The sequence below is a fragment of the Ambystoma mexicanum genome, chromosome 3p (genome assembly GCF_040938575.1).
Source record: "Ambystoma mexicanum isolate Mex_15411 chromosome 3p, UKY_AmexF1_1, whole genome shotgun sequence".
NCBI lineage: Eukaryota > Metazoa > Chordata > Amphibia > Caudata > Ambystomatidae > Ambystoma > Ambystoma mexicanum.
The window spans coordinates 15492064-15519801 of record NC_090925.1 but is presented as its reverse complement, the minus strand read 5'-3'; the positions used below and the strand labels follow the sequence as shown (position 1 = coordinate 15519801).

At 48.8% G+C, this 27738-nt stretch overlaps 1 protein-coding gene across 2 annotated transcripts in view; it reads left to right on the top strand.

Annotated features, from left to right (window-relative positions):
* The window catches only part of LOC138580078 (zinc finger protein 84-like), a 415310-nt gene that overhangs the window by 312492 nt on the left and 75080 nt on the right, over positions 1 to 27738 (top strand). For both annotated transcript variants that reach the window (XM_069650337.1, XM_069650338.1), the window contains exons 5-6: positions 24421 to 24510; positions 26287 to 26382. In XM_069650337.1, coding sequence (XP_069506438.1) covers positions 24421 to 24510; positions 26287 to 26382 — 186 coding nt within the window. The remainder of the gene's footprint in view (positions 1 to 24420; positions 24511 to 26286; positions 26383 to 27738) is intronic.

The window sequence follows — 27738 nt, the reverse complement described above, 5'->3', positions numbered from 1 at the left end:
GTAGCAGAACATTCGCTGATTCTCCCGAAGAAAAACGGAGTAAGGATCACGGAGAAAAAAGCAAAAGTAGGCGCCACCTGGGAAAAACAAAATGGCGGGCGCGAGGACCTGAGCAGCCGAGAAAGAACGTCGGAGCTCCGCAACCTGAAAGGAAAAAGTCCACAGGCGGTGGAGCCGAACCAGGTCGACCCAGGAGGTGGAACAAGGAGCGAGGACAAGGACATCGCGGGAAGACGAGGCCGAGGAAGCCCAGTGGGGAAAAAGGCCACCGGAGCCCCGACACGGGAGCGAAGCGCATGGGCCGCGACCGCCTCTCTGAAACCATAGGAGGCGAGGCGTTAACTGGGAGGAGGAGGAAAGTATATTGGGACACACGAACGACAAAGCCCACGGCCGGAGACCTGGGAAATAAGCCTGCGACACCTATCAACTAACAGCGGACCGGACCTGGATCCATTGACTACTACGCAGCATTCAATTGGACCCCAAAGAAAATGTCGAACCGGAAAACGGAAAGTAAATCAAAGGAAACCAGCATAGAAACCTTCACCAAAACACCCAGGAACACGCAATCTGTTCAGCCAGACGCAGCAATGGCCCCCTCAAGCACAATACAATGGCTGGGAGACACAAACGATAGACCGATCCTGGAAGCCATAGCGGCATTTCAAACATCCCTCGAGGCCAAAATGGACACAGCAATAGGCGCCCTCAAGGCGTCCTTAGAAAACAAACTCGACACTGTCATGGTGGATGTAGGCCTTCTCCGCCAGGACGCCAGAAATCTGACGGATAGGGTAACGACAACAGAACAGCAAGTGCAACAAAACACCACAGATGTTGCAGTCGCACAAACGCAAATGTCGGAGGTAATACAGAAGATCAAGATCTTCCAACAAAGGGCAGACGATGCAGAAGGAAGGGCACGCAGGAATAATATCCGTATACTCGGACTTCCGGAGGGCGAAGAGGGTAGAGACCCCACAGAATATGTTGAGACTATGCTACTCCAAGAGATTGGTGCCAGAAAACTGTCCCAGGGCTTCACGGTGGAGAGGGCACACAGGGCATTGACCAAAAGACCACAACCCGGTGCCCCTCCAAGAGCGATGATCGCCAGGATTATGAATTTCAAGGACAGAGAGAAAATATTATCATTCTCAAGAGATGGGGGAGAGATTGAGAGGGGCTCCTCCAAGATCACAATCTACCCAGACTATACAGCGATGGTTCAAAAGCAAAGGGCAAAATTTGTCCCAACTAAAGAGCGCCTCAGGACAGCTGGAGTAAGATACACGCTCCTATACCCAGCCAAACTCAAAGTAATACACCAAGGGAAATCACGTTTCTTCGACTCGACCGAAGAGTTCCACACATGGATGGATCAGCAGGGCTTCCCCCAGCAAAGTCGAAGGAACCGAAATAACGAGAATCAGCCTTGCTGAAAACAAAGGAAGCATTAGCCCAAAGAATAAGACGTCAACATATAGAATTATGACCGTGCCAGATGCATAAGACGGAGGAGCGACTTGCTCCATTCCAGCAGAACCGCACAAGAAACCACCCCCTTGAAGAAGAAAGTTCAACAAGTTAGGATGCTAGTTTGGAAGCATCACGCTGCGGCAAGCCAGCCCCACCTCGGTGGACAGAGCGAGAGAAGCGGCGAAGCCCGAGCAGGGGTAGGGTGGCTGGGCGTTAGTTTAAAGGTTATGGTTTATGTATTGGTTAGCAGTAAGTATGGCCGACTGGCACATGGCACTACAGATCGGAGAGACAATCTCAGAGACCACAGAATGGCCCGAGAGGGTGGGGAACAAGAAGACACACAGCAACAAATCAAGGGAAGTTACCTCGGATGCAAAGGCGGGGTGGCCCTGGAGAAGAGAGGAAGACCCCGAGATCTAGAAGGAAGAAAGATAAGCAGAGCAGTGCACAAAACAAAGGCTATGGGACGACAGAGCCGAAATAAGCGCAGCACTCATGGACCCTGACGAGATAACAATAGCAACCTGGAATGTGCGAGGCCTCAACGCGTATGTTAAAAGGCTCAGAGTGTACACTTGGTTAAACAGACTGAAAGTCAAAATAGCAATGCACCAGGAGTGCACTTGACATCAGAAAAACAAGCCAAAATAAGCAAGAAATGGGGAGGACAAGTTTATAGCACCACGTATTCGAACTATGCAAGGGGAACGCTAATATGGATTGCGCCAGGAGTACCGTTCCAGCTAATAAAACAAGAAAGTGGCACCGAGGGAAGATTTGTGCTAGTGCATGGTATGCTAGAAAATAAAGAGGTATGCCTGATCAATGCCTACGCTCCGAACCACGATGCAACGGAATTCTTCAGAAACATAGCGCCCAAACTGGCCCAATATAGGGAAGCTACGCTCATCTGGGCAGGAGACTTTAATTGTACTTTGAACCCACTCCTCGACAGATCAGATGACAAGCACAGAAAACCAGCTCCCCCTGCCAGGGAGCTCCAGAAAACCCTTGCACAACTGCAGCTGGTGGACGTCTGGAGACAGGTACACGGAGGCCGGAGGGGATACACACACTATAGCGCACCCCGCGGAATATTCACACAAATAGATTACCTATTTACGGGTGCCGAATCTCTAATAGAATTTACAGGCATTGACATTAAGGCACGCACACTCTCAGACCACGCCCCGATACTAGCAACATGGGCGTATACCCATAGGAGAACCCCAATACCGACATGGCGACTCCGAGCGGAGGTACTGGGGGACAGCGAACTGGAGGAACATTTGCAAGTGGCGATAGACGACTACTTCGAACACAACGAGGGCAGTGTGGGAAGTAGTGCCACGCTCTGGGACGCGTTTAAGGTGGTGATAAGGGGGGCGGTGATTGGGAAGACCGGAGGGCTGAAAGTAGCCATTATGAGAGAACTGGACAAACTAGAAAGAGAAATTAAGGGGGAGGAAAGAAGGGCAGAAAGTGCGGGTGAAGAACCCAGGGAGCTCCTTGCGCTAAGAACAAGATGTATGGAACTCTGGGAGAAACTGGGGAAGCTAAATTACGGGAAATATTTACAGAGGCTGCACGCAGAGGGAGACAAACCAAGCAGGCTCCTAGCACGGCTCACTAAGCAAGAAAACAAAAAAGACCCCATAGCAGTACTAATAGATGAAACGGGAGCAGAGGTCAGGAACCAAGAACACATAAACACCCTATTCGCTGATTTCTACGAGAAGCTTTACGCCCCTAAACCGGAAGTGGAACCGGAAGACATTCCGGGTGCCCTAGCGGAAATAAGATTACCGAAACTAACGGCAGAACAAGCCCAACTATTAGATGCTCCCATTACAGATTACAGTAGAAGAAATAGAGACAGTGATCTCCGAGCTCCCTTCAGGCAAATCCCCGGGCCTCGATGGACTTCCGGGGGAGTTTTATAAGACATACAAGAGCACTATCGCCCCGAAGTTGTTAGAAACATACCAGGAAGCATATGAGGAATCGCAACTGCCAGACAGCATGTCGGAAACGACAATTGTCCCGATCCTCAAGCCCGGAAAACCCCCAGGGGAGTGTGCGTCATATAGACCAATTTCCCTTATCAACCAAGATGTCCAGATACTCACAGCGGTCTTAGCGAACCGCCTGAAATTAGTGTTACCCACACTGATCCATTCAGACCAAACGGGCTATGTCCTAGGGCGCAACACGTCATGGAACCTCCGCAGACTACATTATGTGATAGAACAGACAAACCGGAGACAGGGTGAATGTGCGGTAGTGTCATTAGACGCCGTCAAAGCATTCGATTCAGTTAGCTGGAAGTGGCTGCTGAGTGTCTTGGCCCACTTTGGCATGGGAGAAGGGTTTCTTAGATGGATTAGATTGCTATACAAAGATCCCAGGGCAAGAGTGAAAACAGGGAGACGTATCTCAAGAGCATGGAGAATATACAGGGGAACCAAGCAGGGCTGCCTCCTATCACCAATGTTATACATATTGCCCTGGAGCCATGGGCTGTGTTCCTCAGGGCAGAATACGAGGACACAGGAATAGATATAGATGGAGTGGTACACCAGGTCTCACTGTATGCAGACGATATCCTCCTCTTCATGGACAATCCGCGCGTCAACCTACCCTGCCTCTTAGAGGCAGCAGAAGCCTACACTAGACTCTCAGGGATGGCTATCAATAAAGAGAAATCTGTCCTCTTCCCCCTCGCCGAATTAAAACGAGTGCCCCGGGATGAACTCCCAGACATGGGTCTGGCGTGGGCGCCGCACTCCTTCCGGTATCTAGGAATTGAAATACACCACAACACTGCAGAGTCACATGAACGCAACACACTAGCAGCCCTAGATAAAATACAAAAGGCCATGGGCTTCTGGGGGACACTCCCACTGGGGATGATGGGTAGAGCGGCCATTCTGAAAATGGTGGTACTTCCAAGATTGCTATATTACTTCACAAACATTCTGCACGCCATACCCAGAGCCTTCTTTATGAAATTGAACACAATAACACGGGGGTTCCTGTGGGCAGAGGAGAGGTGCAAAATCGCCATGACAACCTTACAGAGAGAGTAAAAGGAGGGGGGCATCAGGCCGCCCGATTTTGAAAAGTACTATTTAGCAGGGCAACTGCAATTTTGGTCAAATGGCTGGGAGAAGACGAATCAATAGATAAAACACTTCTCCAACTAGCACTGAAATCCTACTATCTACGTGAAGTCCCAGGGCTCGACACATCCCTGCTCAAGACCCTACCAAACATGCTGAAGCTCGCAATGGCATTGTGGGCGAGGGCGTGGAGACTACAGAAGATCAAGGGCCCTTGTTCAGCTCAGATCCCACTAGCGGGATTAGTAGGCACAGATCCCAACACACTTGCAATATATAGATCCCAATGGGAAGCGAAGGGTGCGGCACAAATTGGCGATTTGAGGAAAGACGAGCAGTGGGTAGAATTCCAGGACATGGTGGAGGACTGCGACATACACAAGGGTCAATTCATCCTATATAACAGGATAATACTAACAATCAAGAAGAGGTGGCCAGAGTGGCCAGACCAGACGACATGGAAGGGGAGTTGGATGCATGGTACGACATATCAGAAGGGGGACACACGACCTCAAGACTGTATGAACAAATGCTAAAAGCTAACAATTCTCAAGTGCTACGCTCCAGAGAGAACTGGGAGGGGGAACTCGGGAGACCCCTTGGTGATGAGGAATGGTCCAGGGTGCTGAAATATCCAAAGAAGGTATCAAGGAACGCACGGTTCAGACAAGCACAACTATACGTCACGCATAGGGCATACCTCACGCCTAAGAGAATGAACGCAATGATGCCGGGAGACCCCCGCACATGCCCCCGTTGCCCGGAAGAGCAAGCAGACATGATACACATGTTCTGGACCTGCCCAGTAATACGGGTCTTTTGGGCCGAAATTAGACAGAGAGTGGCCAGTAGTGGACTCTGAATACAAGAAGAGAATCCTGAACTGTACTTGCTGGGTCTCTTCCCAAGAGAAGGCAGAGACAGGGCGCACCTGGCTAAAATGACAGACCTACTATGCATATTAGCTAAACGGCGGATAGCAATGGCGTGGAACTCAAGGGAGGACCCAAAAATAGATTTATGGTGGGCGGACATTAAGAAATGGGCAATGACCGAGACAGCGGTGTGGATAAAGGCGGCACAGAAAGGAGTGGGGGAAACGGGACAGAGAACGATGGCATGGAACTCTCCGATGCAGGACTAAGAGAAGACAGTGAAGAAGAAAACCCAGGAGGAGGGGAGGAACAGGGAAGGACAGGCATTCGATAAGCCCCCAGAACAGGAAGGCGTGAAAAGTAAACAGTAAAACGGCCATGAGAAATGAGGTGGCCCAAAAGACCTGATCCCCCACCCACTCTGAGGCGAAAACGTGAAAGGATATATATGCCAGGTGCCATAAGGCCAGTTATGTTGTTGGTTAAATGTTATATGTTTGTTTGTTTTTTTGTAATGTTATTAAAAATCAATAAAGAGTTATAAAAAAAAAAAGTGGAAAGGACATAACACTGGCTCCCATCACCCAGGCTGAGGAGCTCTAATTGTGTGTCTCTCTCTCTCTCTCTCTCTCTCTCTCTCTCTCTATCTCTCTCTCTCTGTCTCTGTCTCACCCTCACACACACACCACCCCCCCACTACACACTGATGACATCAAAAATGTGTATATAGACTGGGCAGTGCAAGCCTCTCTACAAAGCCTCTCTCTCACTATACAGGCATCTCAAATCTAACTGTTTAGGATTGTATTCTTTTTCACCTGTGTTTAGGATTATAATCTTATCTTCTGTTAGGCGTAGGCCCCCTCTCCCACTATACAGGACTCTCAGATCTAGCTGTATCTAGCATTGGCCTCTCCGCCACTATACGCGACGCCCAAATCTAGCAGTGCCCTATTCCTAATTGCATTGTTGACTGCAGACCTCTCGCCCACCATACAGGACGCTCGTATGTGACCCACCTACTCGCATCTAAAGAGCATCACTGTGGAGTGAGACAGAGATCATTAGCTGACTAGTGTAAATTGATACTCTGAGGAGGAGAACCCGCCTCATTAGATGCCACAGTGACTGTTAGTTGCTCTCATTAAGACTACTCTCCAGTTACCAGCTATCCTTCCTAACCCCACTTAGTTAGCTCACCGACGTGAACCTCGCCCAGGGAGACTCCTACTAAGGACAGCCAACTTTAACCCAACGTTTTAATCCCAATGAACCTCCCCCACCTTAAGCAAACATCGACTGAACAATTTGGTAATACCAGCTGACTTACAGACAATACCCAAACTTTAGCTGACAATTCCCCACTCCCAGGACTAATCCACAAGACCGGACCAAAGCAAAACAAACAAATAAACAACAAAACAACTCTCAACCTCAAAATGCCATGCAAACGACCTGTACCGAGGGAAAGAAAAAGAGCAGAAAGAACAAACACACTGGAACAGCAACAAAGACTTGCAACTGCAGAACACACTCCGGCAGACGGAAACAACAACCGATCCGACGCTGAGAGAAGAGAAAAATCCCTCTACTTAACTCCATACCTTGCAAACAACCAGTCACCAGAACGTACCAACCCAACGCAAGAATCACCAACTGCAGACAACCAAACAAAACCACGCAGAAGAAGGGCAAAGCTAGAAATAACAAAAGCATAATAGACACACTAACACCCTACATCACCAAATCAAGGCTAACTTCCATTCGACACCCACAACCCTTGGAAGAAGAACCTGATGAAAACAAAAGCCCAAGACCAAACCTAGAAGAACTTTTCGAAGACAGACGCACCCTTTCCAACACCTCAACTAGAGATAAACCTGAAAGGAAACCCCAACACCAATCAGAAGACGAACCCAACAAAAAAGTCCAAACCTAACCACACCTCTAAACTCCACTGCAATCGAACGCAAGATCCATGTCAAAACATTCAACAGAGATCTTTGACCTTCTCTGCGACAATGGCATTGACATCTTATTCATTACAGAAACATGGCTGGACGACCACTACAAAATCACACTCCAAAGTTGCCTCCCAACCAACTTCAAATAAACAGAAAAACAAATAAAAAAGGAGGCCTCTCAATAGCATTCAAAGGACACCTGAAAATAAAAATGGATGAACCCCTCAACATCTACAATTGCGAAACCATGGTCATACACCTATCGGCGAACCCAAAAACCAACATCACATTCATCCTAGTGTACAGACCACCATACGATGCAACCTTCGTCAATAACTTCATAGAAGCTATCACCAACATAACCATCAACCAAGAACATTTAATTATCCTGGGGGACTTCAACATCTGGTTTGAAGCAAGTCACGCCAACTCCCAAAACTCACTGATTGGACAACTTACAACCATGAAACTATGACAACTGGTCAAAGGGGCAACACACTCGGCAGGACATACCCTCGACGCAATCTTTGCCAAGGAAAAACATATCGCCACAGCACCACCAATACAAATACTGTGGAGTGACCATCTCATCATCCCATTCATCATCAGACTACCAACGCTACTCTGCACCCAGGCCGCCAAACTCTCAACCACCACCAAAAGAAACTGGAAAACCATCAAAGCAAGCAGCCTGTTCGAACACCTGTAGATGACCAAACCCTCCATGGCAGAACTAGAGCTGGCTGACCTAGACGGGTAAGCAGAGCTATTACACAAATGGATCGCTGATACAATTGAAAAGATCCCCTGGAAAAACCATTCACCCCATCAAAAAAAAGGGCAATGGCAAAATGGTTCACCGACTACTAAGTGCCATGAAAAAGGACAACACAAAGATGGAGCTGGAATGGAGGAAAGAATACAACGCAGACAAAAATACTGCTCCAGAAACACTCCCGAGCATACAAGAAGGAAATACAAAAGACAAAGAGAAGGTATTGTGATGACAGAATCACCAATGCGACAAACACACAAAAAGAAATGTTCAACATCATTAAAGAAATGAGAAACCCACCAGGCTGCGACAACACCCCGACACTGTCAGAGAAACTTTGCAACGACCTGGCAGACCACTTCAAGAACAAAATCAATCACATCCGACAAATCATACAAAACAGACCAACCATAACATTCAACCAACCGGACCCAACACAGAACCACAACACAAACTCCAAAACTTTCCCAAAATATCAGCAGAGGCTTTCGTCTTGCTGCTGAAACACAGCAAGAAAGCAGGGTCACCCAAGGATCCGTGCCCACCAGCCATCGACAAATCAATCCTCGCACAAGGAACCCCATCAGAATACTACAGAAACCTCCTTACTCCTATGTCCCGTCCCCTTTCCTCCATACTTATGGGAAATTCCTCCGTCCTGTGGGACGGGACCGGCACACTTTGTAAAAAGCATAACACATTTTTTAAAAGTGTCCTTCCTCTCTTTTTACGCGGAGTTCCGCACGTGGCCGTAACCCCACCCTCCTTGGCTCTGCCCAGGGCATCGGCCATCAGTCCTTTTCTCCGCTCGTTCGGGATTTGACGCATTTGCATCTTCAGAAGATTTTTTCCTTCCAGGTTCCTCCCCTCTTGCTCTTGCTTAGCGGTCGTGTGGTAGTCAGTCTATGCCGTTTCAGCTAGACTTTCCAAATTGTTGTTCTTGTCAGCGACGCTTCGCTAGGGCAGATCCCCATCCTCTTTGTTTGGAGTGTTTGGGTCCGGACTACCGGTGGGACTCGTGCTTTTATTGCAACTCCCTTTTGGTCCGGGCACTTCAATGTCGTTTAGAGTGGTGGGAGGAGGCGTTTCATCATCCGCCCCCGGCGCATTTTCAAACTTTAATCGACGAGAAGAAAAAAAACCCGGTGAGTTCTTAGAGCACCCTGGCCAGGGGACTCCTTTGCGGGGTCTTCCCTGTCCGGGAAGAGCGTCAAAAGCTCTATTACCTGGGCTTGCCCTGAGGTGCCTTCTAGGCCTAAAAAGTGTACCTGAGTTTTCTCTGAGGGCCCCTATTGACACCGGATTACATTCTGAGGCCCCTCCCGTGGAGGGGCTATTTGTGGGCCCAGTTCTACTGAGGCGTCGGGTACCGGAGCTTGCTTCGAGGTCTCCTTGACTGGAGCTTCCCGTAAAAACACTGGGGTACGCCCTGAGGCCTCTGTTGAGGGTGTTGATACTGAACGGAAGTTCGAGGCCCGACGTGAAGAGGCTTTTACCGGACTCTGGTCCGAGGTCCGTCGTTTAGAGGCTAAGGTGACCAACAGTTCCGAGAGGCCTGTTAAGGTCTTGTCGGTGAGGTGTGTTCCTCATCGTTCCCGCTCTTGCGGTGACTCCAGATCTGTTGAGGGGGCACAGAGTGAGGTTTTGAACCGTAATCCCTTCCGTTACCAGCAATGCCAAGGTCCTTCCTTTGAAGGCTAGTTTGGCTGTTAGCATGTCACAGAAACATCCTAGGCCACACAGTACCGGCTCGGCCGTGGTTCCTTGTGTTAAGGCTAAAATGAAGACCCCTGACCCACCTGTGGGACCCCTGCCTCACTTCCACACATGTCGCAGTTCTCCTCAGGTGCTGACAAAATGGCGGCCGTTCCCGCCAAGACCACGGCTGCCATTTTGGATACTTCCCTTACAACTCTGCCATTGGCCCTAGGTGTAGGGGGGTGGTTTTTCGGGTGAACATCAGGTTCCTTGTGCACATCCGTTTTGTCCAGTTTATGACTGGAACGCTCGGATGCCCCTACCGCACAATTGGCCTCATTACGAGTCCGGCGGTAACCGAGGCGGTAAAACCGCCTGGTTACCGCCGGACTCGTATTACCATTCTGCCTCCGTGACTCCCGGAATTACCGGGGCATTACAACCCCGGTGTCCCGGGAATTCCAGAGGCGGAATGGTGTTAATTCCCATTGAGTCTCATAGGACTCGATGGGGATGGGGTTCATGGAAACACCGGCACCATCTCGTGATGGTGCCGGTGTTTCCTCGTCCACCTGCAGGCAGGCGGGATTTAACCCGCCAGGTCAGACCTGGCGGGTTTGACGCCTCCACCTGCAGGAGTTGTGATCGCCCGGCATGGAAACAACGGTGGTGGCGGGTTTACCGCCACCGTTGTTTCCATACCGGGCGAGTTATAATGTGGCCCAATGTCTCGCTTCCTGTGGCATCGGCGCCCTTGATTTATGTGGACACCAGTGGGGAAGGCCCCTCATGGCAACCCTCTCCCTTGCGTTCCTGGAATTACTTCGCTCATGAAAGGCCTCCTCCGGTTGCGGCTAAATCATTGGCGGAGGACGTAGTTTTCGGCAAGTTTCAAAGACTTATGCATTCCGACCCCATGAAGGAGTACTTTCAAGGCTTGTTTAGGGAGATATTAGGGAGATATGCCCACCTGCACTGACGGTCCCAGCTGCGGTTCCTGTGGTTCCGCCGGCGCTGCCTTTACCCGCTGGGCCTCCCCCAACTCTTCCACCCCTGCCTCCGTTGTCCCCAGTGGACAAGGCTATTGTGTTGCCTGAAGTGACTCAGCCTGATCCGGACCTGTCGGACGACATGCAGGGCGATCAGGACAGCCCCGCTCTGTCAGAGCCTTTCACGACCGGGTTCTGGACATGTCTGTTGGATGTTCCAGTACCCGAGGGCGTGCTTTCGGGGGCGTTCACCTTGTCTCCTTTGGAGCGTACCGGCTTGTTCTTGCAGAAGGACGTTTTGGCCGAGGTCCGTAAAGTCTGGGAGAAACCACTCTCTGGACTGTTTGTCAACAAGAAAATTGACACGCGCTACAGGCTCCTTCGGAAGAGGTGGCCTTCGTGTCATGTCTGCCCCCCCTCCTCCACGGTAGTGGCTGCAGCCACTTTGCAATCCAGACCTGCAGCATCCTCTTCCACGACGGCTACACAGGTTCTGAGCAAAGAGGACAAGCATCCTTGACTCCCTTGGGAGGAAGATTTTCGCTAATTCAACCCTGCAGCTGCGTCAAGCCAATGCAGAACTGGTGTTAGCGGGGCGAATATGAAAATGTGGCAAGGTCTGTTGGAGTTTGAGGAGTTTATTCCCGCTGAAAAGCTGGAAGATTTCAAAGCGGGATTGTTGGATGTCAGGGTCCTAGCACAGGATCTGCTGGAGGCTGCGGCGCATCATGTCGACACCTCGCTCAGGGGCCTTATGCTTAGCGTGGATACCTCTTGTCAGGCTTGGCTGCATGCCACCAAGTTCTCTAAGGAGGTGCAGGATAAGGTTTTGGAACTGCCTTTTGATGGCAAGGAGCTCTTTCATTCTACAACAGATGTAGAGCTGACCAAAACTGAGTTCAGCACTCAGACCGCCAAGTCCTTGTCTGTCCTGGTAAAACCACCTTTCAGGACACAGAGATCGTTGTCGCAGCCTCGGCCTTCCTCTGGGAAATTTCGGCCGAAGGCAGCAACAGAGTCGGTTTTTCTCCCGCTCCTCAGCCTCCTCCTCGGGTTCAGATGGTGCCGCCACCGGGAAACCAGCTAAATGAGGGTTTTCTGCGCTTGCAAGAGACCCCCGTGGGACGATGCATTGCGTCTCATTGGGAGGCGTGGCAGACAATCACCAAGGACCGGTGGGTCTTGTCAGTCGCTCAGGCAGGCTTCAGCTTACCCCTTCCCCCCTACCCCACCCATCAATCCTCCCTTCCAGCAGTCAGGGACGCCCTCCCTCAGAGCCGAGATTCAGAAAAAAATGGATCTCAGAGCGGTGGAACCCGTTCCCCTAGGGGAGCAAGGGGAGGGCTTCTACTCCCGGCTGTTTACGGTGCCCAAACCAAGCCAGACTGGCCTGCGCACCATCCTAGACCTTTCCCAGTTCAATCTTTTTCTACCCCAAGAGGAATTCAAGATTATCACGCCTTGTCAGATAAGTCCTCTTTGCAGAAGGGCGATTGGCTCAGCGTGATGGACCTTCAGGATGCGTATATGCATATTCTGATCTGGAAACCACACCGGAGATGGCTACGGTTTTCCGTGGGGAAGGAGCACTTCCAGTTCCGAGTGCTCCCTTTTGGCCTCAGCTCGGCACTGCATGTCTTTACGAAGATGATGTCGGTTATCGCAGCTTATCTTCAGCTTTAGGGTATCCATGTGTATCCGTATTTGGACGATTGGCTGTTGCGCAGTCCTTGCCCGCTGAAAGCCTCGAGCAATCTTCAGTCTCTCCTCCAGCTCCTGTTCCACCTTGGGCTGTTGGTGAACTGGTGGAAATCCTCTGTGACGGTCTCTCAGGACTTGACTTTCCTGGGTTTTTGTTGGAACACGATCGACTGCAGAGTTTACCTGACCGGGGACAGAATGGCAGATCTGTTGGCCACGTGTCAGATGTTTGCGCAGTCGTAGAGCATGTCAGCCTGGTGGTTCTAGAGGCTTCTGGGCCTCATGTCCTCGTGTGTATTGGCTCTTCCTCGGCTCAAGATGTGGCAGGCGCAGATGGCTCTTCGGAGTTCATGGTGTCAGCCTGTGGATCCAGACTTTAAGATAATATCAATTCTGGCTTTCATGCGAATGGACCTTGTGTTGTGGTCGTCTCCCAGCAACCTGTCGGTGGGCGTGGAGTTTCAAGACCCCGCTCTGATGGTGACAATCACAATGGACTCCTCCCTTCTGGGGTGGGGTGTGACGTTGGATCTTCTTCGGGTCTCTGACCTCTGGTCACCCCAAGTCAAGTTCCTTCATATAAATCATCTGGAGTTTCTGGCGATCTTCAGGGCGCTCAAGGCATTCAGGCCGGTCATTGCCGACAAAGTGGTTCATGTTCGCACGGACAATGTGGTGTCCATGTTTTACATCAACAAGCGGGGGGGGGGCACCAAGTCCCCTCCTCTTGTGGATCTTGCCATTCAAATTTGAGAATGGACGGTTCAGCATGGCGTCTGGCTGATGGCAGTACACATCCCGGGCCAGCTGAACGTTATGGCAGATGCCCTCAGCTGACAAACAATGGTCAGCTACGAGTGGGAATTGAAAGCGGAGGTCCTCTTACAGATATTCCTGTGTTGGGGCACTCCGGAAGTGGACCTCTTCGCAACATCTGCAAACAAACTTCCTCTGTATGCCTCCAGAAATGGGCTGGGAGCCTCCTCTCTGGGAGATGCTTGAGATTCCCTGGCACAACATGAGGGCCTATGCTTTTCTGCCTCTGATTCATCGGACGATTTGCAAGCTGAGGAACACGGTGAACCTTTCTCTTCTGCTCATTGCTCCGTGGTGGCCAGCCAGGTTCTGGTTTTCAGAGCTTCAACATCTGTCGGTATGTGCACCGATCAGGCTTCCGTTGGTTCCCGATCTGCTTCACCAGAGAGATCGGCAGCTGTGGCACCCCTCCCCACAATCGTTCAGCTTGGCGGCATGGTGCCTGAGTTCAGATCTTTAGAACATCTCAATCTGTCTGCTGACAACATGCGCATTATTCAGGCAGCCAGGAAGCCCTCAACGAGGTCTCAGTACAGAAGCAAATAGCTTCGGTTCTGTCACTGGTGCTTAGCCAAACAGATGGACCCCAGGGTGGCTACGATTGACACGGTGCTGTCCTTCGTCTCTCACCTAGCAGAGTCGGGCATTCATGTCCTGTCATGCAGGACTTATCTTTCGGCTGTGGCCGCCTACCTATCCACAGACCAGTGCTCTTTTTCACTGTCAAATCCAGTGGTTAAAAGGCACTTGGCGGGTCTAATGCGTCTTTACCCTCCTGTTCGCAAACCGCACCCAACGTGGGTTCTGAATGTGGTCCTTATGCCTTATGCCATAAGCCTTTCGAACCAATGGCTACGGTAGATCTTAAGCACCATTCATTGAAGGTGTCTTTCTTGGTCGCCGTTACTTCGGCAAGGCGTGTGAGTGAGCTCCAAGCTTTGTCAGTGTAGCATGTCTTCTTGGCTTTCCACAAGGATAGGGTTGTCCTAAGGACAAATCCTTCTTTCCCACCAAAGGTGGTTTCTGATTTCCATCTAAATGAGTCAATCTCCCTGCCTGTTTTCTTTTCAAACCCGGCTCTGGAAGCTGAGAGGGTTTTGCATTGCCTGGATGTTAGAAGAGCTATTAAGTTCTATCAGGACAGAAAATCTGAATTTAGGAGTTCTTCTCAACTATTGGTGACCTTTGGTAATCCGCAAGGTAAGCAGGCCTCCAAAGCGACTATCTCCAGATGGATTGCTGCCTGTATTATGGAGTCTTACACTGCTCAGGGTCTCCAGCCTCCTAAAGGGATTCATGCACATCTGGTACGGGGCAAGGCAGCTGCTGTTGCCTTTCAAAAGTATGTCCCCTAGAAACCATCGCAAAAGAGGTTACTTTGGCCTCCCCATCGGCTTTTTGTAAACATTACTGTTTGGACCTGAGCTCCAGATCTGATGCTCCGTTTGGCCAGGCTGTGCTGAAAAACCTTTTTCAGTAGGGGGTTTCCATCCACCCATAGTTCCTTTGAGGAGTGCTTGGGAATCTCCCATAAGTATGGAGGAAAGGGGACGTGACGTAGGAGTATAATAAGGTTACTCACTGTAGTGACCACCTTGCTCCTAGTCCATAGTCCCCTTTCCTCCATAAGCCCGCCCGCTGTCCCCTCTAATAAGGTTCCTCTATTATTGCTTAAAGGGCTCTGACCTGGCGATAGAAAAGGACTGATGGGCGATGCGCTGGGCGGAGCTAAGGAGGGCGGGGTTACGGCCGTGTGCGGTACCCCGCATAAAAAGAGAGGAAGGACACAATTTTTATTTTTTTTAATTTGATGCTTTTTACAAAGTTCTCTGGTCCCGTCCCGTCCCACAGGACGGAGGAATGTCCGATAAGTATGGAAGAAAGGGGACTATGAACTAGGAGTAAGGTGGTCACTACGGTGAGTAACCTTATTAAAATCTCACTAGCAACAGGAACCGTACCAAGAACCTTCAAATCAGCATATATCAAACCACTCCTAAAAAGCACAAGTGGCGACATAGAAGATCTCACCAACTACAGACCGATCTCAAACATTCCGTACCCAGCAAAACTCCTGGAGACGTACGTATACAAATTAACCCAAGAACACGTAGAAAAACACCATCTGCTAGACCAAGCACAAGTTGGTTTCAGACCCGCAAGAGGAACAGAAACAGCACTACTATCCATCTGGGGTGACCGAACAGCAAACGTGGACTCTGACACAACCTCAGCCCTTGATTGTGCTCGACCTCTCTGCAGCTTTAGACACAGTTAGCCATGACACCCTAACCAAAAGATTAGAAGACATGGGCATAAAGGATATGGCACTATTCTGGACTAAATCATTCCTAACAGAACAGAAACCATATCGATAAAGCCCTTCAAATCCACCCCACAAGTAAACGACTGTGGAGTACCACAAGGGTTCCTCACAATCACCACTGTACTTCAACATCTATCAAACTCCAGTAATCAGAATCTTCAAAAAATACAAAATTACATGCTAGAACTATGCAGATGACACCCAAATCATCTACAAAATCAAAGACACTCAAGCCGATCACTCAGCCCTAATCGAATGTCTAAAAGAAGTCTTTAACTGGATGAATGCCAACAGCTTGAAAATCAACCCAGGAAAAAACGAAATCATGATTATATCCAAAAATCAAGAAAACGCCTATATTCCATGGCCAACGGAAATGAGAACGGCACCAACGCAATCTAAGGTAGTAAAAAATCTGGTAGTCCTGATGGACAACACCCTAACCCATGGGTGCACAACATACGGCCCGCGGGCCAGTTGCGGCCCGCCATGCCCTTTTGACCGGCCCGCGAGGCACAAAGACTTTCCTAATGGAGGGCGGCCCGCGGCCGCCCTCCATTAGGAAAGTCTTTGTTGTCTTCCGGGCCGGTGAAAACACTGGCCCTCATTGGCTAGCACACACACGCATCACGTCGCTCCTACGAGCCACGTAATGCGTGTGTGCTGCACCAATGGAGGGCCAGCAGCACTACGGCTGGCGTGGCCCATAAGGCTTGATGCCGGAAGGCATTTCAGCCTTGGACCATGCCAGCCGTAGTGCGATTCCAGCTTACCTGCCTGCCTTCCAGCACGTCTCCGGTAAGTGGTCTGTTTGTGTTTGTGTGTCGGGTTGGTTTTGCTTTATGTTTGTGTGTATGAATGTTTGTGTTTTAATTTATTTTGAGTGTATGTTGAGATGCGGGGGTGGGGGGGTGTGTCGGATGTGTTTGAATGTTTGTGTTTTAATGTATTTTGAGTGTATGTTGAGATGCGGGGGTGGGGGTGTGTGTCGGATGTGTTTGAATGTTTGTGTTTTAATGTATTTTGAGTGCATGTTGAGATGCGGGGGTGGGGGGGTGTCGGATGTGTTTGAATGTTTGTGTTTTAATGTATTTTGAGTGCATGTTGAGATGCGGGGGTGGGGGGGTGTGTCGGATGTGTTTGAATGTTTGTGTTTTAATGTATTTTGAGTGTATGTTGAGATGCGGGGGTGGGGGGGTGTGTCGCATGTGTTTGAATGTTTGTGTTTTAATGTATTTTGAGTGCATGTTGAGATGCGGGGGTGGGGGGGTGTGTCGGATGTGTTTGAATGTTTGTGTTTTGATGTATTTTGAGTGCATGTTGAGATGCGGGGGTGGGGGGGGTGTCGGATGTGTTTGAATGTTTGTGTTTTAATGTATTTTGAGTGCATGTTGAGATGCGGGGGTGGGGGGGTGTCGGATGTGTTTGAATGTTTGTGTTTTAATGTATTTTGAGTGTATGTTGAGATGCGGGTGTGGGGGGGTGTGTCGGATGTGTTTGAATGTTTGTGTTTTAATGTATTTTGAGTGCATGTTGAGATGCGGGGGTGGGGGGGTGTGTCGGATGTGTTTGAATGTTTGTGTTTTAATGTATTTTGAGTGCATGTTGAGATGCGGGGGTGGGGGGGTGTGTCGGATGTGTTTGAATGTTTGTGTTTCAATGTATTTTGAGTGCATGTTGAGATGCGGGGGTGGGGGGGTGTGTCGGATGTGTTTGAATGTTTGTGTTTTAATGTATTTTGAGTGCATGTTGAGATGCGGGGGTGGGGGGGGTGTGTCGGATGTGTTTGAATGTTTGTGTTTTAATGTATTTTGAGTGCATGTTGAGATGCGGGGGTGGGGGGGTGTGTCGGATGTGTTTGAATGTTTGTGTTTTAATGTATTTTGAGTGTATGTTGAGATGCGGGGGTGGGGGGGTGTGTCGGATGTGTTTGAATGTTTGTGTTTTAATGTATTTTGAGTGCATGTTGAGATGCGGGGGTGGGGGGGTGTGTCGGATGTGTTTGAATGTTTGTGTTTTAATGTATTTTGAGTGTATGTTGAGATGCGGGGGTGGGGGGGTGTGTCGGATGTGTTTGAATGTTTGTGTTTTAATGTATTTTGAGTGCATGTTGAGATGCGGGGGTGGGGGGGTGTGTCGGATGGGTGGGGGGGTGTGTCGGATGTTTATGAATGTTTGTGGGGGTTCGGGTCTGTATGGGTGCATGTTTGTGTGTGTGCTGAGTTGGGGGGTGGGGGATTTGGGTCTGTATGGGTGCATGTTTGTGTGTGTGCTGATTTGGGGGGTGGGGGGTTTGGGTCTGTATGGGTGCATGTTTGTGTGTGTGCTGATTTGGGGTGGTGGGGGGTTCGGGTCTGTATGGGTGCATGTTTGTATGTGTGTTGATTTGGGGGGTGGGGGGTTTGGGTCTGTATGGGTGCATGTTTGTGTGTGTGCTGATTTGGGGGGTGGGGGGTTCGGGTCTGTATGGGTGCATGTTTGTGTGTGTGCTGATTTGGGGGGTGGGGGGTTCAGGTCTGTATGGGTGCATGCTTGAGTGTGTTTGGGGCATAGTGTTTGGTTGGGGGTGAGCGGGCCATGGGGCATAGTGTTTGGTTGGGGTGGGAGCCATGGGGCATAGTGTTTGGTTGGGGGTGAGGGGCCCATGGGGCATAGTGTTTGGTTGGGGTGAGGGGCCCATGGGGCATAGTGTTTGGTGGGGGCCATGGGGCATAGTGTTTGGTTGGGGTGGGAGCCATGGGGCATAGTGTTTGGTTGGGGGTGAGGGGCCCATGGGGCATAGTGTTTGGTTGGGGGTGAGGGGCCCATGGGGCATAGTGTTTGGTGGGGGCCATGGGGCATAGTGTTTGGTTGGGGTGGGAGCCATGGGGCATAGTGTTTGGTTGGGGGTGAGGGGCCCATGGGGCATAGTGTTTGGTTGGGGGTGAGGGGCCCATGAGGCATAGTGTTTGGTTGGGGGTAGGGGGCCATGGGGCATAGTGTTTGGTTGAGGGTGAGGGGGCCATGGGGCATAGTGTTTGGTTGGGGGTGAGGGGGCCATGGGGCATAGTGTTTGGTTGGGGATGGGAGCCATGGGGCATAGTGTTGCACTCCAAGAGTGAACTCAATAATAAAGCTAAAACAGGCACAGTTAGGAGATGTACATCCTTTGCTTTTTTGAGGAAACCTGACTCAACGAAGGCCATACTCCTCTTGGGTAACCCAAACAGCAAACTATAGCAGTCCAAAATAACGGAATGTCCAATCAAGGGTCAATAAAATATATATAATTTAATTAAACAGACGATATACAATAACTAAATCGAAATAAATGATAGCAATGGAAAATGTGTAGTACAAAATGTAAGTTTGAAATGCAATAAAAATCGTTACCCCTCAAAAACATATCTTTTTCAATGTGTTTAATACAAATTGGGGGTTGAAAAAGCCTCCTGACATGTCCCGTCTACCGCCCCGCCCACTTTTACTTTTCGGCCCACTATAGCCCTCATGTAAGGTACTTTCGGCCCTCTGTCAAAATCAGTTGTGCACCCCTGCCCTAACCATTGAACCACAAATAAATGCAATAATTAAGAAATGCTTCTTCCTCCTTCACACGGCAAGAAGAATATTACCTTACCTCTCCTTCACCCACAAAAAGGGTCTGGGAGCGGTACCCTGCATGAGCAACTGATTAAGAGAATGAGTGCTGAGCTGCCACAACATATAGAGGGAGTGACCTTGGCTGACCAATGCCGCGCACCGACTAGATTGGGAACGCTCTCTGGGCCAGCTCGGGAGGGACACACAAACACCTGCCTGCCCCACATACAAACGGGTGCCATGTAGGCGGCCGGTGCCCAACTTGGGCAAGGTCATGATTGTGAGTAGATGCCAAATTGGAAAGGGACTGCGAGCGTCGAATAACACAAGATCTGGATGGAAACGCAGAGAGGCGCACGCAACCCCACCTGAAGAGAACACAGAAGTTTAGATCCTCGCTTCCAGACATTGAGGCCAATTAACCAACCCACTAACAAATTCCCCCCTATACATTCACCCCTCACACTCTTAATCAAACACAACCACAAGTCTAAAACACAACAATCCGCACAAACTTCACTACACTGCAACAACAAAACAAACCACACATAGACCCACACAACGGCTACCGACCATAAAACACCCCGAGCCCTGCCAACGGACTTCCGGGCCGAGACCGCCAACAGCACATCGCTGCTCCCTTGCACTTTTACAGCCTGTTCCCACCAACTCACCGCTCCCCCCCCCCCTTTTTTTTTTCCAGAGCCGCCAGAGCGCCAGGGGACCACTCCGGTGGTGATAGTGCGCGGTACAAATATCCTTTAACATTAACAAAGAATAAGACCAAGTGGAGGCCATATGCCCTTATCCTCACACAAAGGGAGCCAAAACCTTCCACCAACTAATACTCCTCTTCAAGGAGCATCAGTGGTGCCATCTCCCTTTGATGCTCTAGATGGATCTCCCAATGCACATATAACATCACATCAGTACGACGAGGAAACAATTGGTGCATCTTTTTGTGGAGAGATGCAAACTCACAAATCTCAATGTTATGCTTGGAGGCACTAACTCCCTGACATCTGTGGCACACACACACCACACTCAAACTATATCCCATAGGTGCTACCTTCCAGTAAACTTCATACATCAGCCGTAGGCGCTACCTCCCAATAATCATTGTGGCACTCACCCACATACAATATATTCTCTGGGCGCTACCCATCTCCCAACTTCTTTGACTCACACCAAAACGCATGTTAATCCATGTGCCCCCATTAGACTTATCATAAATAAGTCAGTTAAAAAAGAAACATTTTTGCATTGCATCATCCTATATGCAAACTCAAAACTTTAAAACTATTAAGTCTTAATGCAGGGTTTAAAAACACTCCTACGAATTCCTAATAGTCCATGTTGCTTTTGAGCAACCTAATACTGTGACCTACAGTACCATCCTAAATGTCCATAGCCAGTCCTTGGCTTTAACCTGCAAATTCCTCAAATTTGGTTACATCTACCTTCAACTATAACCAAACCCTTCTCATGCATATACCACTTTCATTCCTGTCCAAACTGAAAGTCATTACACCTTAACCCATCACTGCTCACTCACGCCAAACTCTCAAGCTTGGTTTGACTTTATACATATCTGAGTGACATTCCATAATAATACATTATACCATATTCCTGAAGAATATCTTCGCATTAAATACAACGCATACATATGGTGTGTGAAACTTCACATTAACTACAACACATACATATGGTGCGTGACATCTTAATCCTTCTCTTTCCCCACAGTCACAGTACCTCTTCTTCCCGCCTTTTCATCCTACGGCGGAAAGTATCTTCACGTTCCATGTCGCTCCACTGGAGCAAGCATGCTGCATTTGCTGGACCGTGCATTCGGCAGCTCCCCTTTCATTGGCACACGGATCATCCCGCCACCATACAGCGAACAAACACTGGCGGTCCTCTTCATGCCTCTTCATCTATCGCAGGCTTATACCAGATGCAGCCTAGGATTCACTTCCCTGTTCAAAGTAATCACGTTGTACCGTTTCATTGAGTACTTTACTCACAAGTCTTTGCTCCTTTCTGCCTCACTCCTTGTTGCACCGCGTATCACCAGCGCATGCAACTCGAACGGCTACCGAATTCTTTATCCAAACACAATACTAACATTCTACCGGATCGCCAACTCTCCAGGGCCTACCGTGATGTCATCATTGCCACTCTGACCACGGCACCTCACAGAACTCTACGGTTTCAAGCGCCCTACAGACACGGTAAGAGACTGTTACTTCGTAGCTTCATGTCACTGAGGATTAAATGCAAGAGTTAATTGTCTTTCATTTTCTACACCATGGTGACTCTTCTCCCCTTCCCCGGCTTGCCTTGTCCCTTTCTTCACCTTATGGGACACATCTTGCCTTTCCTCAGTCTATGGGGGCAGGTTCTCCCCTCAGCAGCTCATAGGATAGCTTCCCTTCTTCAACGTATGGGCGCAGCGTCGCTTTGTCCTGCGCAGCTTCCCTTGTGCACCTTATGGGAAATACGCCTCTTCTTCACCCTTCTACTGATGGGCCTGCTCCACTTTTGGGGCTCCACTTCACTTAAAGACCTCAGTTTACTCCGTTTTTGCCTGACTTCACAGTCCTTGCCCCAGGTTTTTGCACAGGTGCTTCCCCTTTTCCACCTTACAGGTCTCCTTTCTATCTTCAGCCTCTCCAGCCCCTTGGACTTAGCTCTCATTGACCCACATCGGTAGCTAATCCCTCCTTCTATGGGGCTTTCTTCCCCCCCTTTATGCCCTGAGTGATGGGTCTTGTCTTGGGGGGGCAGGGGAGGGGGCAGTGTTGTCCTTCTTGTCCATCTTCTTCCTGCATCCCCGCAGCAGGCTCCTTCAGCTTACTTCTGTTTCTTGCTCACACAGGTTCTCCTTTTTAAGACCAACTCATCGCCAATGTTACAAAGTGACTTCCAGGCTTCTTATGGTAACTTCTAAGGTTTATTAGTAAGTACTTAAGTCACGGTTACAAGAAGATATATACATAAGTGGAAAGGACATAACACTGGCTCCCATCACCCAGGCTGGGGAGATGTAACTGCCTGCATGTGGAACGCTTGGGTAAACATTCTAACATTCACAAGGCAACACTCCACATGACATCACCCGCTCACAGCATCCACAGGCAGTCACGATATAACATGTTCATACAGTAATTTTCATTCACTTCTCTTCTTCTCAATGGTATATTTTCACTATATGGACTGGGACGAGTAGGAGTGCCCATATAATGATTTAACGTCTCCTCCCCGGGTCTCCCGCCTTCCCCGATACCCGTTTGTCTCAGGGATAACGTCACTGGGTTTCTGTTCACTCGTCCGCATTCTTTTTCTCTTGCATCCTCGCCTTCTCTGTTTCATCCTTTCCGACGGGTGCTCGGTATCTCTGTGCCTCGTGTGCTTCTTGGTCTCATCCGTATAGCGGTATCGGAGTGCTTGGCAGGACCTCCGGTCCACCACTGGCTCGATGTGGCCACGCCACCACTTACTGCTTCACTTTTTCTCCAATACTAAAGATGCTGCACGTTTGCTTCCTCGACACCGGCTTGGCAGCCTGTTCGAACTCCTGGGCTCTCTGGAGTTCCCGGTCTCCTACTGACGCAGCTGTGGGCCTTCCCCAGCTTAACTTCTCCCCTACTTTTGTCTCGCGTGGCTTCTTGAAGTCCTTCATCTTCGTTATTCATCATTTTTGTCTTGGTACAATAAAGTCCTTCCCTTAAAAGAATATTTACAATTTTAGTTTCACATTAACACATTGGTTCCTTCTTTGTATAAGTCCTTGTGGGACATGGTTGAAGAAGTGAATTTAGGAGAGTCTTTAGGGAGTTCCTTACAGGAATGGGAGTCCTTGTCCCCACATGGGGAGTCTTTCCTGGCGAGGTCCCGCTTGCTTCTACCCCTAGGATGGATATTGCAGAGCGGTCTCAACTGCATCGCCTCACAGGAGGTGGCTCTCAGCGGGGGAGAAGGGACGAATTTCTACAATTTGTCACACCCCCATCCTCCCAAACCCTCTGTGCCTCCTGCTATAACCACCTCGATTAGCTCTTCACTGCCTGTTCCTGATTCTCCCACTTCTCCCCCTTTCGCCTCCAACAGCCTCCACTCCTCTGGGTAAGAGTCTGCACTTTCGATTCCCAATTGCTGCAGGGCTGGTATTGGTTGTTGCTTACAGCCTCACATGGGTCAGATTGAGGCTGAGAGACTTGCCTTAACCATATAAAGCCTAGTGGTCATTTTGGAATTCATGTGTTCCTGCGGGGCCTTGCAGATCTGCATGCCGAAGAAACAATCTTGTTTTCTGTTTCTGTGGGTTGCCAGTGAAAGGGTCGACAGTGAAAGGGTCGACAGGTCAAAAGATCGACACCAAAAGGTCGACAGATCAAAGGATACTTTTTTGCCCTAAACGAAAACCTAAAAAAATATAATTTTTTTAAAAAATTAGACCCTTTGACCTGTCGACCCTTTAGATTCGATCCTTTGACTAGACACCGTTCCTGTGTATGTAAGTGCAGTTTATTTTGTCGGGAAAAGGGGACTAGAGGTGTTTCTAACCTTAATGGTGTGTTTTATAGTGTTCACAGTTGTTAATGAGTTCTCGAGTTTTCAGACCCAGCTGAGTCTGATGTTCTTTCGTAAAGCATCTTTTCAGACTTATGAAACACTGCATAGTCTGCCAGACATCTCATGGCGAATTTGAGTTAAAATTAGGTTCCTGACTGTCTAAGGAAGATTTAGGGTGACTGGCACCCTTCCAAGCGATTGGGGCGTCCTACCCATTCCACCCTGGTGCCATCATCTATTGGCTCGGGGGAGGCACCCAGAACCCTCATCCCCTCCCCCACTCTCCCACCCCCCAGCTCATGCTTCTGGTGGTCTACGGAGCTAGACAATGGACTTCGTCATAGAGGACAAAAGCAGTTTTTCCGTTTTAGGGCAGGTACCTAGAGACATTTACAGCACAAAGTACTTAACATGAGCACATTTCTGGTTGAATGTCAGTGATATGTATGCACGTACACCATCTTTCTCAATTGTTCAACAATGGGCTGTCTGTTTTCATTTCCAACTAACAGAGAATCCAATTATCACATCTGTGTTTTCACTGTGTCACGGACATGGAAGTGAGGGAGAATACCATTTCAAGCCTGAAGGAAGAAACCCTGGTAAGGAAAAGCATGGAGGTATGAGGTCAAGGGTGGCATTGGGTGAGATGTCGGAGGGGTGTGGTTTGTACATGGGGCGTCTGTGTAGCTGCCTGAGAACAGAAGAGATGTGGTAAAGCCTGCCCTCGCGGTTGTATGTACATAGCTGCAGAGTGAGGGATCGGCTTACACCTTCCAGGAACTAGAGTGGCAATCGATAAACTGGAAATTAGAAGCAGCATGTTGTGAGCTCCAAATTATCGACGTCGTAAAGACACTGCCGGCACAAATGAGAAGTATTTATTCAGATTAATGGGAACACAAGGACCCCAGCAGAGCAGCAGCACAACCTCTAGCAATCCCTCAGCTCCCCCTCACTCTTTTAAAACCTCTACCACTCCACACTCTAGAGTAGCCTTGCATGCATGGATTGGATAGGAGAGCATACCAGCTGGGCAGCTGAAGATTGTTAGCTTGTCAAGCGATGGACACCAATGATGGGGTAACAGGGTTAGGAGCAAGGGGGTAATCCAATAGAGAACATTGTACAACTTGTAATCACTATACGTAATAGTATTGGCTTAAATAGGTACGTGATTTAGACCCAACACATTACCAGTGTCCAGGTGGAAATGACAGTGCTTTTCACGGTTCAGCAAAGCCATTACCTTGCAGTAAACAGTTTTATGAGTGCAACTAGCTGCGTGGAATAAAAGGCAAGACCGGATCTGAGGTGAAAGCCCATTGGGGGGTTGGGGAAATGTCCAGGAACTCAGCTTGGGGGAATAGAAAGGCAGGGATTTGGGTGTGCCAATGTTAGGAACTTCATTTTGTACACAGTAGGTTTCCAATTGCTGATCGAGCAAATGAGTTCTTTCATGTATTGTGTGTTCACCTGGATGACTTCCCGGATTGCACATAGACATTAAGACTTTGCCTGCTCCCTCTTGGTTTCAAAGCGTGATCCTCTCATTTAAGGCCACACAGAATGCAAATGGGCTGATTCTGGGAAAATTGGAGTTAAGTTCAAGACTTTCTGCGTGGCTGCAAGCATTTCTCATTTCCAACATCTACAATTTCAAAATCAATAAGGTTGGATTCATAATTATTTGTTGCTTTCTAGCCATAAATGGTGTGTTCTTGGAAATGTTGAATAAATGATGACGGCTTTCTTCAATCACAACACGGTTGCCACTGTTCCATGAGCTAGAGACATGTCACAGCACTGTCTGTTGGCATGAATACCCAGTATGATGGAATAGGATACCCATGCTTTGTAGGCTCAGTACTTGTTTCTGAGACAGTCCATCAATAGTGACTGTGCAGACTTGGTGCTCTGGGGGTCAGCTTGATCGACGGTGCCTGAATGAAAGGAAGAATTAGTGCATTACAGTTGTGTCTCAAAGGTAATCCTGTAATGTGACCTTGTACCTTTCACATGCTTCTAGCACATGGAGCAGTGGTGACGTGAACACTATACTGTGGTACAGCTCACTGCAGGAAACCACTGAAGTCTATGATGAAACTCACGAAGCTTCCATCCTTTGATACCCTCCTCTGGAAGCACTCGTGTCCATTTCAAAACTGATTGTCCACTGTATTTCTATTTCATGCATAGATTGCTGTACTCTGTATAATGTTTGCATAATAGATTTTGAAAAATGTCTTCCAATTAGCAACATGTCTACAAGGATTAAAGTTTAATTTCCACTTCTCGCTGCCTTTTTTCTTGTAGCAGTGAAATTATGGACCTTTTGTAATGACTTCATAGTATAATTCATATTTTCTACCCCAAAGCACCAGATCCAGTTATGACATCAGCATTTTCCCTTCTTCAATACTGGGAAGAAAATCCTTTGAAAGTGGAACAGGGGACGGAGGACGAAGCCACGGGTGAGAAAGTACAGTTTCTTAGCAGAAAACACACTATGTGATTGAAATGTACATTGTGCATATTTCCGCACCCACACCAGTGAGCACTTACCAAAAAGACTTTACCAGTGTCGATTGTGCAAGTATGACATTCACTTTGAAACAGCAGGAATATTCCTTTTCATTGTATTGAATGGCATGGATCAATTCTATGGCACTAATCACAAACTGAAGCCGTTCTTGTGCCTTGTTTCTATCTTTACGATCGAGGAATGATTCTTGAATCTGGGGCCATTGCCTGCAATAAAACTACATTAGAGTCAGTGATGGCTGATGGACAAGAGTGATTTATTTTCACTGCTCTATCTTTTTAGCTGAAATGTTCAGAATCAGAGTAAAACAATGAGGCTGCATAACCTGTTAATGCATAAACAATAAAAAATACCAGACCCAAGTCCAACTTACAGAAACCTTGAAGGCAATGATATTTTTAGAACTCATTGCCAATAGATGGATCAGCTTCTTAAGACATGGATCCCTGCATCGCAGTGTGCTCCAAAGAGTAACTTTACAAAACTCAGCCCCACAGCTGGGGTAATGTACCCTCTTCCTCGCTAGTTAGCGAACCCTGCTGCATCTGAAGAACAGGTAAGTTGTGGACAAATAAACCAAACTAGAGACAGCTAGGGCTTCACATAATAATTTGAGGGAAGCTCATTTTACTCCCTGTTTTTGGGGTGGTGGGAGTGAGATTTATAAGTATGTAAACATGTAGTTCGAATGGATTGTGTCCTCCAACGTATTCAACATCTTTGACATATAATGTCCACAGCTCTGCTGCTTTGGAAATTTTTCGGCAGAGGGTGTCCTCCGTCAGTGGCATCGGGTCGATGTCCCTCGAGGGCCTCCGTCGAGGGTGACGTCTCCGGATGTATAGGACGCACGGCGCCCGAAGCCTCAGTTCCATTTTTTCTGCAAACGTGCTTGCTTCGAGAACTCAGCGCGCCTCTTGTGATCTTCTTCGGAGAAAATGTGGTAATTGTCTACCCCTACTACTCGGCGGTCTGGGTTTAAGACATGCCGGGACTGTAAGTCCAAAATGTCGATTATGGACCTGCACTGCATCTGCTTGTGATGTCTGGGGGCGAAAGTCATGATACCTACGACTGCTCGAAGTGTCAGTCATTGAATGCCAAGGCCTTGCGGGAGCATAAGGGGAGGTTGCAGGTAGGTCGGGTTTCTAAACCTCGAAAATCCCCAAAAACTAACGGGTCTTTACACTGACGATTCGAGGGGTGACTCTCCTCATCGGAAGGAATCCCGGGGATCTCGATCCCGCAGTGGGTTCAGCCACTCATCCTCCTCGTCTCGGCACTC